The 13,185-nt window shown below is 44.8% G+C and overlaps 1 protein-coding gene across 2 annotated transcripts in view; it reads right to left on the bottom strand.

The window, feature by feature from the left end:
• The window catches only part of MMEL1 (membrane metalloendopeptidase like 1), an 82,623-nt gene that overhangs the window by 23,467 nt on the left and 45,971 nt on the right, over positions 1 to 13,185 (bottom strand). For both annotated transcript variants that reach the window (XM_018552322.1, XM_018552313.1), the window contains exons 7-11: positions 11,468 to 11,586; positions 7,480 to 7,545; positions 5,466 to 5,600; positions 4,290 to 4,379; positions 2,485 to 2,621 (exon numbers count right to left, since the gene is read on the bottom strand). In XM_018552322.1, coding sequence (XP_018407824.1) covers positions 2,485 to 2,621; positions 4,290 to 4,379; positions 5,466 to 5,600; positions 7,480 to 7,545; positions 11,468 to 11,586 — 547 coding nt within the window. The remainder of the gene's footprint in view (positions 1 to 2,484; positions 2,622 to 4,289; positions 4,380 to 5,465; positions 5,601 to 7,479; positions 7,546 to 11,467; positions 11,587 to 13,185) is intronic.

Raw genomic sequence — 13,185 nt, 5'->3', positions numbered from 1 at the left:
AAACCTCTATATTACAGTGGTGTTTTGCTCAGATATTGGTATGTTTTTGTGGTACTCCATGGTACATCTTCATGAGAAATTTCATGTGAAAAAGTTCATCTGGACATTCAATGATGGCAACAGAGTTGACGAATGTTATTCAAAATTTTGATTGCTTTTAACATTCAATTTTGGAAATGACTTGAGTTTTCTGAATGATAACTACATTTAAAGTTAGAAATGTGTTCATTCAAGAAAAGGTTTCCACCCTGCTCCTGTGCTTTTTTTGTCACCTATGATAAAACAAAAACTATCAATTCAACCCCCGTTAGCAAAATTCTACTGGTGTATGGCCAGCTTAACTGATGTTGGCCGCACTTTAGGATGAAGAAAATAAAGTCCATCAGCATTCATTTTGCAGGTTCACTCCTTACAACCTGAGACCAATAAAAGATAAAGGAGTATGTAGTTCTGCTGCAAGAATAGTCCATCTTCCATCAGAACCTCCCTCTTGGTCATCAATTTAGGATTCTGCAATAAAATGTGCTAACGGTTTTATATAAGCAGGGGACCATTTTTTAAATCTGAACTGTCACCCGATTAATTTCTTACAAAGGTAGACTTGTGTTTTGAACTGTTTTGTTATTTACTCTTTTACTCTTTTCTGTACTGAACAATTTTCCCTGGCCATCTAACAGTAGACATGCTTCTGAAGCCTGTTTAAACGTTTTTTGATAATTAGGCCTTCCTATAGGCATTTGATTTTTTTTTTAGGGTTATGTGCTATCCTTAATGGCTGATATTAGAGATTTTAATTGTTTTATGTTATTTGGCACCCTAAAAGATACATACAGATCATTGAAAGCTAACAAAACTATGCGCCTCGTGTTTGTTGTCTCAAGTTTTTGTTTCCCAGCCACGGTGCTCTGAACATAAACAGAACTTGTGTGATAACAAGAGGACCCCTTAACTTGATATAAACTGCCTGTAATTAACCCCACCATGGGGTATGGAATAACACGGAGACTTCGGATGCCAACTACAAACAAGTTATTGGAAGGAAAAGCAAAACTATTAACACTGCGATCTTGGTGGGGTAAGAACAATAAATGGCTCTAGAAAACTTTAAATAAACCAAAGATCGTTTGCACAGACGATAATCCATGGACGGAACTTTTCATGACAGGCTGCTAAGAAAAATACAAACTTTAATGAAAGTTTACATAGTAAAATAACCTCAGGAGCAATCTAGTGTAGGAAAGATCTAGCAATGTTAATTGTGTCTAAGCAGTATCCTGAAAAACTTACCTTCTGTCCTAAATTCCTCCTAAAAAATAGCCGTATACTTCCTGTAAATGAACAGAAAATGGAGCAGCTCAACTCTCATACATCCACTACCGCTAATGGAACCTCGGTGCCAAGTGAGGCTTTGCCTTAGCCTAAAATCCTACTTCTAGAAGTTTTTGTTAGTAACTGTTTTTATCACCTTTTGGGAATACATTGATATTATTGGACTGGTCCTGTTTCGAGTGCTGGCTTCCTATGGATTCCCGTATACTTCCTGTGCCTAGGCACATGAGTCTCATAGCTGTACATCCACAGTGTGAGATAATCTAAGGCACTGCCGGCTCTGACTGTTAGTCTCAGGAGATTTGGAGAGAGATTTGGTGATATCTCTACTGTGCTGCTCACTGTTCTCCTTGCTGGACAGGAAGCTGTATCTGAGGACCTGCAGTGCAAGAATCTCCCTGCTTTTGCTGTATTGATCCAGTGGATCTGTACTTCTGCTACCTCTCCTGTTGCTTTTTAATTCCCCCAGAGCAGCAGTCATCAGGGGGAATCTCTGACATAGGAAAGCAAAGTCCTGCCTCTACCAAGATGGCTGCCTTCATGCAGAGACACAGTATAGAAAACGGCATAGTAAGTGAGTAAGTAGAAGCAATCAGAGGCTGGGAGCCCAAAGGCAATACTGGTGACTTAATCTTTGTCCTCTGCCTGCCATATTTTGGCACATCTTCAAGAGTTCCACTGCAAGCAGCTACAGCGAAACGTCTTTTATTTTATAGCGGACCTTTAGTGCAAAATACATTTAAAAAAATGCGTGCATAAGTGTAAAAGGAGCCTGAGCTTTACTTCTCTGCCCTGACGTTGTGCAGTATTCTTTAGCCTCTAAACACTACATTATAGCTCATTACGGAGTTTCTCCATTTGGCTCTATGTCTGCTGCATAAAGCTGAAATCATGCTTTCGATGTAAACCGACAACACACTACAGTGTTGAGAAATGCCTGAGCATTATATACAAATATACATGACACATACACAGGGACTCAGAATGTACACACACTGCTGCAGTCAACCATCAAATAACTTGACTGCTGCAAAGGATCATTAAAAGGCACCCATTGATTAAAAGCCGATCTCCAGAGTCTAGTTGAGGGAAGTGGAAGTAAATATTGTCCTTCTACGTAAATAACAGAAATCTAAACACGGAGAGGATAATTACCTAGCTGAGTAGTTGGAGATGATTGTTCTAAGTTGATTGAGGTATGGAACCCCGTAGACCACTACCTCCTCGTGCGACTGAAGCTGAATGTTCACAGAAGACATGACGCCTTGGAGGAAGCCGGTCCAGTTAAAGTCCTGAAGACATATTTAAACAGGAAAATTAATGTTAGAGTTCATTTTAAGTAAACCCAGCCATGGAAATGTTAGAGCCATAAGCTGTAACATGTCAATGTAATTTCAGAAGTCATTTTCAATCAACATCTTCCATTAAAATAATCCCTGCCATGAAAGTCTTGGTCACAGCACCAGGTCTGATGTTGACCAGAAAAGTGGTCACCATCAAAAATCTAACCTTAAGAAATGCCAGGCAGCCATTGTTGACCATGTTGAACCCGAGCTATTCGCAGAATTGATGAACTAAATGGCCAAATGTGGCGTTTCCCCACCCGCTACTACAGCCGGGAAGCCATTTATTAGGTGGCAGTATTACTCCCAGCACTAAATGAAACTTCCGGCCACCTGACCCCCAGTTTGTCACCCTCCTGGGTGACATCATTGACCATATGTGGTCATGAGCATATTTGGTCAATGGCATCAGCCAGCATCCGTACCAGTGTGTTGACATTAAGCAGCCAGCCGGGTAGGAGTCTGGCGGGAGAAGATCGTTGGTGTGAGTCTTTGTGTTCTCATCGGCAGGACACTGGGGTGTGACAATTAAAAAAACAACCCTAAGAAATGGCAGTCAGCCATTGTTGACCATGAGTTCTACCTGAACTGGAGCTGTTTGCAGTTTGCCGAATGGAGGAACTAAATGGCCAGATCTGGCCAGTTGTCCCACCTCCTGCTGCAGCCGGAAGTCATTTATGTAGTTGAGGTAATTTTACCGGCACTAAAGGAAACTTCTGGCCGCATGCTGGCTCGTTTTAACTATAAACAAACCGACAGGCATCCTGGTTGACCAAATGTGGTCATGTGTATATTTGGTCAGTGGAGTCAGCCAGCATACCTGCTGGTTTGTTGCCATTCAGCAGCCAGCCGGGGAGCTGGGAGTCCAGTTGGAGAGGAACGTTGGTGCGGGTCTTTGTGTTTAGGTTGGTGGGTCACTGGGGTGCCGTTCAATGTGAATGACGATGGATCTACATCCCTGGACAACATGATTGACATTGGATTTACACTGTGGGGCATTTTTTAATAGCATCACAGCACCTCCCTTCATCCAATCACAGAATGTCTAGTATTCATTGAGAAAAATATTAGACTTTTGCTGAAGGGCCACTGTGCTGAGCGTGCAAGGAACTTGCTGTGTTTTAACAGCTGATGGGATGTTGCTCAGCACAGGGGTTGTTCCAGGACCTGAAATAGAGTTAGATACGGCTAATACAGTGTGCAAGGTCTCTGTGGCCCTTTTAGGGATAATTTATACATACTTACCATGGGCCAAGCTGGCCAAGTATACATACATTTCTGTAGCTGGAGTTGAGCTTTTAAACACAAAAATGTTTTCACATATTTCAGCTTTTATTTTTGTTGTTGTGTAGTATATTTTTGATTTTACAGTGTATCTGCAGCCAAAACTGTATTTTTGCTACAGCGGGCCAGGGTCAGAACTGTTTTTACTGCTTTGGAAATGTCTAATCACTTCCTGACCCGTTGACGACATATTAGCAGGACAGGAAGTAAGGGGACACAGACATAAAAATACTATGTAAATGGGGATAAGCTTGGGCCCCCAAAAGCTCTCTATTCCCATTGGTGATTTTCTCGCCATTGGTGACAATGTTGGTGGTATGTCCATTCTGATACCTCTATCGAAAACTTCTGCTGGAACTCCGTCAGTGTCATTTTATTGTACAGCAAGGTGACATCGTTCCGCTCCTCGGACGGAGATGTGGCCTGAAATTCAGGGACAGAAAAAAATGTCAATCAATGTCAAGGACATTGTTGTTAAAACTTAACTCTGGGCAGACATAAAACCTACCATTTGATGCGGCTTAGTATTCCTTTACAAAAATGAAGAAATACAGCATATGTTACAGCTAGTATAAGTATCAGCTTCCTGTCATCTCTTGCACAGCCACACTCATACAAGGGGAGGGGGGGCCGCACAAGAAACCAATTGAGATGACTGCATGCATACGTGCTGACAGGGAACATGCTGACTGGAGGAGACAACAGGTTGGGAGATGACACCGCTATATTCCTGAACTTCAGAGTTGAGTGCTGGCTGTGCTGCCTGGCTGATGTGTATAATTGATAAAAGTGGCTGGACAGAATTACAAATCCTTTTGCAGGTAAAACACCTATGTCTTTGTTTTCACCTTTTTTAACCCCTTTGTCCCGGCTTCCACCGGGGGGGTTAATTGATGGGAGCCAGAGGTGAGCTTTCCGTTCATTGCTGTGACTGGCTGTTACACCATCAGGAGCCCATTCCACCAGCTCCCGGTCATAAGTGGTGACTGGGAGCTGTAGGTGACAGCATAGTCACTGTGCTGGAAGTGTGTGAGTGAGCTCACTCTTAGCACAGAGCAGTGGGCCAGCTGGATGCATATATGTGTACAGCTGGAGGTAAAGCCCACCCACCACACTGACACATTTGTGGTTAAGAAGTGGTTAAGAAGCATCTGCAGGTTGCATGAGATTTCCTGCTCCTCATCTACTGTTCAAGTATATTGAAACTGTTTTACAGTGATTTAGGCCACCAAGAAAATGTATGCCGAGTTAAGCAAACTCCGGCCCTCCAGCTGCGGTGAAACTACAAATCCTATTATGCATCTGCCTCTGGGAGTCATGCCTGCGGCTGTCAAAGTCTTGCAATGCCAAATGGGGTTTGTAGTTTCACCTCACCCGGAGGGCCACAGTTTGCCTATCTCTGATACATGCAATAGATTGTATTATATGTTGTCGAAGGCTAATGGAATGCCATTGATCTGATGGTCACAAGGCAAAGCGCTGAGCCCGATGTGGGTGATAAAAACTTACTTTTGCAATTTCGGTTTCTAAATCCATTACGCGGCTCATTTCCTCCTGGACAAAGGCGTCGTCTTTTGTCATATTCTTGTCTTCCCTCACCATCCGGGCAATGGTGATCATGAACTGGAGGTAGGCTTCTCTTATCTGTGAACATAGAACATCCCTCCATCACATTCTTCATAGACAGTGGAAGTGTGAGCAAACACCAACTTTTCCTCATCCATTCCTCCTACAATGGACGCCAGTCTACTGGTACTCTCTGGACATCAATAGTCCTTCTTCCAGGAAGGCCGCCTGCACTCAGGACTTTTAGCTGTTCACTTTTTTCCACTTTGCTAATAAAATTGTTAATAAACTTGGATATCTCTCTGAATAATTAATGTTCAGCGGCAGCAACAAAAACTACCGTAAACAGATACTCTGCCTCTTCTATGATAATAAGACCCCATTCACACTGAGCTACATCAAAGAAAGCTTTTTCAGAGCTGATTTGAGCTCAACGTCATTGAGCTACATTGAGGCTAGGTTCACACCTGCACTACACTGCACAACACCCGGGACGCGCGTCCCGGGACCGCACAATCATGTGCTAGTGCACACAGCAATTGCTGTGCGGCCCCATTGATTCCAATGGGGTGACATCCGCGCAGCAATCACTAAAAACCTTTTTTTTGCGACACACGACGTGCGGCTCTTTTTAGCGTGTTCACTTGCATGGGCGAAATTGCGGAGGGAAACCGCACTATCCGCCCGGCGCAACTGGGGTGCCATTAGAAAATAATGGCACCCACAGCATGATCGGTTCACACCTTGGCGACTCCTGAGCGCGCGGCAGTCGTGCAGGAGTCACCTAGGTGTGAACCTAGCCTGAGCTACAGTGCGTTTTGTCGTGCTACGTAGCACTTCTTTTGGCAGTCTATCAAAGCCTATTGGGGCCAGACTTGCACAAAATCAGCGGGAAAAATAGGTCATGTTCGAGCGACAAGCTACAGGCGACATTGAGCTGTGAGATGTGAACAGCTCCATTGAAATGCATTGGACGAGCTACACTGAGCTACATCGAGCGATATTTGGCTGGAAATCGCTACAGCGTGAATGGGGTCTAAATGTGGGGTCTAAATGTGCTGATTTTGCAGTCTGTGTCCCACCTGTAGAGATTCTTCTCATTTCCCCTTTCGGTGGCACAACAGGAAGTGAAGGAAAATCTCCCCCCTCAGGGACACAGACAGCAATATAATAACTTTGCTGAGATTCCATTCTATCCCTTCTCCATTATAAACAAAAACAAAAAAAGAAGGGGCTTTGTCAGGAGTTCTACTTAAATTTAAATGACTTTCTACCCGAAAAACACAGAGCATGGAAACAGGACCCGGATGTCACAGATGACTCTGGAAGAACATGGAGATGTTTTTGCTGGATTCGCCCCGTTCAGATGAAACTGCAAATCAAAAGCATAATCCCGGTCCGTACAATCAACTGTAAAATTACCCCAGAAGACAATTTCCTCCTAACCTATGATACATATGGCTTCTATCAGCGGATCACTACCAGCAGGCACGGATATATCAAAGCTCCAGTAATTTATAGCACCAGACGGGGAAAATCTGGCTGTGTAAGTATGTTATTATCTGCGGGGTGCTGCAATGCCTGCTGCTTCATGTGTATCATCATATCAAAGACTGACACTTACAGGGATCATACACATCACAGACTGAACCACTGCGATAGATAGATAGAGAGAGAGAGAGAGAGAGAGAGAGAGAGAGAGAGAGATAGAGAGAGAGAGAGACTATAGATAAGAGAGAGAGAGAGAGAGAGACTATAGATAAGAGAGAGAGAGAGATAGATAGATAGATAGACAGATAGACAGGTAGATAGATAGACAGGTAGATAGATAGATAGATAATGAATACATAGATAGATAGATAGATATAGAATACTGACAATCTGCAGACATTTCTCCGGGATCTCTTGGACTGTTTTACAAGCTGCTGAAGATTTCTGAAATAAAAGTGTAACGTACCCGCTGATAATTTCCGCTGTTGAAGTAATAATCTCGGGAGGGCATCCCCAGGCTCGGCTGGTCAATCTAAGACATACAAGGCAACAAAGAAACAACGGGTTATCATTCACTTCACCTCCTGATGGGTGAATATACACTGAGAGAACATTCACACAATCTGGATGACATCTGATGACGCCAGAATCATTGACACAATCTCTGACAGACGACAGAAAAGGGACAAATCACATTAAAACTGGTTAGAAAACCATAAATAGAAACGTTCCTCCGCTAAGAGTGTGAACGGGAGAGGACACAATGAAAACATAAAAATTGTATTTTTTGCAGAAACGTCTATTTTTATGGCCAGGCCGCAGAGATGATGAAACCTTCCGAGCCGTGTCCGTGTGCACTGCGGTTTCCAGTTTTACTATGTGTTTCCTGCCCGGTTTTCATCTTGATAGGCTACTCAAAGAAGTTCTTTTATTCCGCATATGGCAATGTTTAAAAGTTCCCATGGCTATTTATTGCAGCCGGAAAGTATTACATTAGCCATAAATGTGGTCGCTTTCCATCATTAGCATGACCCAGACCAGATGTACATGTGCGCGGTCTGCTCTGCGGCATACTAATGTGCCTGTGATGAGCTCAGCTGTCTGTCACCACACTGCATAGCCCTTCTTTCTTCTACAAATGTAGAAGGAGCAATGACGACTGCTATGACTGAAGAGCAAACTGCTAATACATTGATATGATAGGTGATAGTGGCCCAGGGGGGACCTTTAGCATTGGGGGTGGGAGGCACAACCAACTAGCCCTTCATGGTATGGTCAAATGTCTGTGGACTAAAGAATGTGTGTCAAGGGTGGGTGTTCCTAAAGGACATGGTTCACTGTTACACATATCCAGCATCGGCTTTCTTTGCAACTCTCGGCATTTGGTCACATGACATCCCAGAGCCACAAAGAAGATTGGTGCTAGAAGACTTCCCTCTGACAGTTGCTGTGATTGCAGATCTGAATGGGGAGCATGTAGCATTATGAGGCCCACCATGTGCAACTAACTTCAGGTCCTACTCTGATCAACGGTGAAGTATCTCCACTGAGCCCCGCATTATCTTGATAATACTGGTTCCAGGGGCATATTTACTGCGAGGCAAACAAGGCGTTTGCCTGGAGGGGAAATTTGCAGGGGGGCGGCAAAACATGCAGCACCCAAATCAGAGAGGAAAGCCGGCACTGGGCGCACACAAAATCAGGCAGCTGCTGGTGGGGCTGCCAGGTGAAAGAAGAGGCGGAGGCTTGGCCAGGGGCCGAGGGAGACGTGGCCTGACCGGCGGGGGAAGCTTCGGCGGCTGGAGGAAGAAGCTTCCGTGGCTCCAGGCTGGAGGAAGACGCGGCATGTCCTGGCACCAGGTTGGGGAGCTGCAGGGAAGAGGAGCAGCATGTGTGCAGGGAAATGGACCCTGCACAGCCTATTGTGGATCCTGAACAGCCCACCTAAGAGTCTCTATGCAGGGTCTATGGTAGGCTGTGAAAGGTCTATGGTGGGCTCTGCGGGATCTCTGGTGGGGTTTGCAGGTACTCAGGTGGGCTGTGCAGGATCGATGGTGGGTTGTTCAGAGACTTTGGCGGTCTCAGCCTGAGACCCTGCAGAGCCCCCCAAGAGATCGTTTACAGCCCACTTGAGACCCCGGCTTACCTGCAACCCTAATAGCGCAACCTGTCAGAAGCTGTATCTAGCGACTGACAGGTTACGCAAAATGTCTTGAACAGGAAGGGGTTGGACAAATTTACATGGGGGGGGGGGGGGTTTCATCTTGCCTAGGGCAGCACGAAACCTAAATACACCGCTGTCCAGGGGCAAATGCTTCCCTGACCCCCAGTAGAGTCCTTCCTTGGACTGATCTAATGGGAAGTAAGACATATTGGCACATGGGACACTGTGCAAGGTTTGTCCATTATGCAGGCAGCAATACATACAAAGGGTCAGGTGGGACTCAGGTTGCTGGATCTCGTCACCGTACTTGTTAATGTCACATGCCTGAAGAAGAAGTCACTGCCATCAGCTTTATTTCTTATGCATTACTCAGGAGGTCCTCTGGACAGTCCCCAGGATTCTAGGTGTGGCAACATCTAATGCATTGCAGCTGCAAGAGTAGGAGATCCAAGCTTTGTGTGCATACCTTTAAAACCTGCTGGAAGGATCGGAGTTGCCCCTTTCGAAGTGAACCTGTGCTTTGCCTATACAAGTCAAGTTCACTTTTAGTTACTTTCCCTTTGTTTTCCCACTGATCTGTTAAGTTGTGAAAGTGAACAGAGGAAGCACTTTGTCACAACATAGAACTTATCCAGGGATGAAGACTCTCTCCACCCCCATATGAAAATTCTTGGTGCATTAGCATCTAATCACTAAGTACCAATGCTATGACATGAGAGAAAGGAAAATGAGTCACATGCACCCCTATACCTGGAAGTGCTGGGTATACCCCTTCACTTCCACAGGCAAATGGAGTGGTAGAGAAGTATAGGGAAGGTGACTATAAGCAGCTACGGGCTAATTACTTTTATAGTGAAACTGTTGCCTTGCCCAGCATGGGCGAAACACTAATTCATGTTAAAGGTTCCAGTTTTCCCACGGCCCCCCCACCATTCTCTGCTGTTTCCGAGCAATCAATGTTATCACTGGTTAAATTACTGAAATTGAACATCAGGCAAAATCTAATTATCTACAGTTTAAAAATAAAAGAGATAATGTAGACCAATGCATCTCAAGAGGAAGCGCCAAAAGAGAGAAAAGTCAATTTTCCCACCGCTATGGTCCTCACAGCGTGATCATACTACATGCATCCAACTGCATTTTTTTTTAGATGTTCAACTGATGCATATGATGAGAAACTCTATCATCGCATATATCTATTGAGTACCTCCAAAAGAAGCTCACTTTTCTACTTGCTGACAGGGGTCCTCCACCTTTTGTTCTGGCACCTATGTAGGTGGACTGGTCTTCAAAAACCCTGCTCCCTCATGATCATCCAAGATGTTTTGCCTTACTTTAGAGTTTCGGTTGGCTCAGTTGCATAGGTTGATATCTACCAACATGGCAACCCTTAGTGTTGTAGCAAAGTGTGTGGGAGCGTGGTACAAGTCAACCAACTAGATTGTAAGCCCTCAGGGGCAGGGCCCTCCTTACCATCTTGTCTTGAATTGTATTGTGATTTAAATGTCTGCCCTATATTGTAAAGCGCTGTGCAAACTGTTGGCAACTCTATAAATCCTGTATAATAATAATAACAACAACCAACTGCACTACTTAGCAGGCATATGTCCAGGTCACTTGGCCTACAAAGTCATCAAAGAAGGCAAGACATATTGACTAACCATCAAGCAGTGAGGTGCTGGATGACCAGCCTAGCTCCTATAGAACCATCATATCTGGTCTACATTTATGTGACGGCTTCCCTTCTTCCATTACAATAGTAAAGTTAAAGGAGAATTATGAGGCAAGTGATTTTCACTCAGCCTCATAATCTCAGCCGACCTGTGACAATGAAACTGTCACAGGTCGGCTCAGTAGATCGGGAAGTGAGGGAACACATACTGTCGCTCGCTCACTTCTAGATCTATCCCTGCAGAGAGCCGTGACTGTCATTCACCGCTCCCTGCAGAGACCCCCCCCTCCCCTGTCCGATCCTCCAGCGCTGACTGGCGGAACGGACGGGGGAGGGCACAGCTGGCTCTGCCTCTGGATATGCAGAGTCATCTGTCAATCCCGCAGCTGGGTGGATCTCGACAGCAATGTCGGGATCCGTCCCGACTGCGGCGTCTCAGTATACCGGGAGGGAGGGATCCAGGGATGACGGGAGGGCGCTAGTTTGTGTCCTCCCGTTACCCTAAGGAGAACTATGGGGAAAAGCCCTGACCCCATAGTTCTCCTTTAAGCAGTCTATGCAGAGAACCTCTTTCGCATGACGCGTGGAAACATAATTAGCCTAAAATGTATATCTTACATAGATGATGTGCTTGCTGGACTCCCGATCATCATTCCACACGAACATGTCAACCAGCACTCTCTTGTTGAATCTATAGTTCAAGAGGGACAGTTTTTCTTCCAGACTCCACTGAGACTCTATCAAATCAGATAAAAATCATTCACATGAGAGCACCATTAAATAAAGCTTTTACGTTTTGCTATATTATAGAACAAAAGTGCATACAAGTTTTTCCCCTCCTATACAGTTGTCACTGGAACAGGTGTCACCATTGAAAGATTTGCTCTTACTTTCTGTCCTGGAGACAACCCTAAAATTTGTGATTTCACCTTACCCTCTGTCAATGGTCACCAGAATAAAGAGAGAGGATGAATCTCTCAACAGGGACACAGACAGCAACACAAACTTGACAGATGTTCTAACCCTTCACCCAAACTTAAATCTGGGCTCCAGGTGGAAAAATGGTTATTTAAATATATTCCATTATAGTCACAAATTGTATAAAACCACTTTGTGTGCACTAAATGCATTTGCCTAACCAAATACTGCTTTGTAAAAGTTGCAGAGACGTCATCTGTGCAGAGAGCAGAGCTGTGGGAGGGACCCAGCAGGCCCCACCCACTACTGGTTGTCTGCAGATAACTACAGGAGGGGGTGGAGACAAGACCAGCCACCCTGCACAAGGAGAGAGAGCAGCAGTGACCGGTCTTTATTACACGAGGGGGCGGAGACAAGACCAGCCACCCTGCACAAGAAGAGAGAGCAGCAGTGACCGGTCTTTATTACAGGAGGGGGTGGAGACAAGACCAGCCACCCTGCACAAGAAGAGAGAGCAGCAGTGAGCAGTCTTTATTACAGGAAGCTCCTGCACAAAGGCAAAGTGCAGAAGTTCTCATGCAGGATTGCTGCACAGATCTGGAAGAAATACACAATGAAATTAAGGTGATATTAAAGTCAAACAACGTTAAGCTATTTCGAATCACTTACAATGCATGCTGTTCATTGATGTTTAGAAGTTTTGGTTTCCTGCAGAATTAGCTGGTCCCCTGACCACTGGTCACTGTTTTAGAGTGGATTTTTTCCCTAGCAGCGTCCTATGGAGCCACCCTTGTATGTGCTATTAAGCTGTGTGAGTCTCCACACACACACACACACACACACACACACACAGTCACAGCAAGACAACCCACTGCCCTTCTCACTTTACCCACCTCCTCCTCCTCTTCTGCAGTCATGCCATGTCTCTTGGCATCCTCACGTCCCTTTGCACAGTGTATAGAACATGATGACACAAGGATTCTTAGACCACTGCAGCAGTGGTGGAGTGAGGCTCCAGGGACTGGTCTAACAGCAAGCCAGCTCGGAGGATCGGGTGAGTATAACTTTTTTTTAGCACCTAGACAAAGTGCAGTGGTAGCCCCGCTGCAAGGGTTAAGAACACTTTTGCCCGGAGTTCTGCTTTAACACAGCATCCTTTTATCAATTATATTGAAATGTGTCTTTTATAATTAGAAAATAAAAAAACTAATTTTTCCCCTTATTGCGCTTTCACTGCTAGTAAAACTGGTTATGAGAATCGGCGGTGTGTACACAGCATATTGCTCAATGGTGAGTCATAGTATACTACAGAACAGCAGATTAGAACAAGGTAGCTTAGCTGTTTTTAATTTAACGAGGTTCAAAGCCCTTGTTTGGGTCTCTGAGGACATGCCCTTTAAATAAACTGACTCCTTTCT

This window comes from Nanorana parkeri, unplaced genomic scaffold (assembly GCF_000935625.1).
Source record: "Nanorana parkeri isolate BGI_ZX_2015 unplaced genomic scaffold, ASM93562v1 scaffold5, whole genome shotgun sequence".
Classification (NCBI taxonomy): domain Eukaryota; kingdom Metazoa; phylum Chordata; class Amphibia; order Anura; family Dicroglossidae; genus Nanorana; species Nanorana parkeri.
This window is presented reverse-complemented; position numbering and strand designations above follow the sequence as displayed.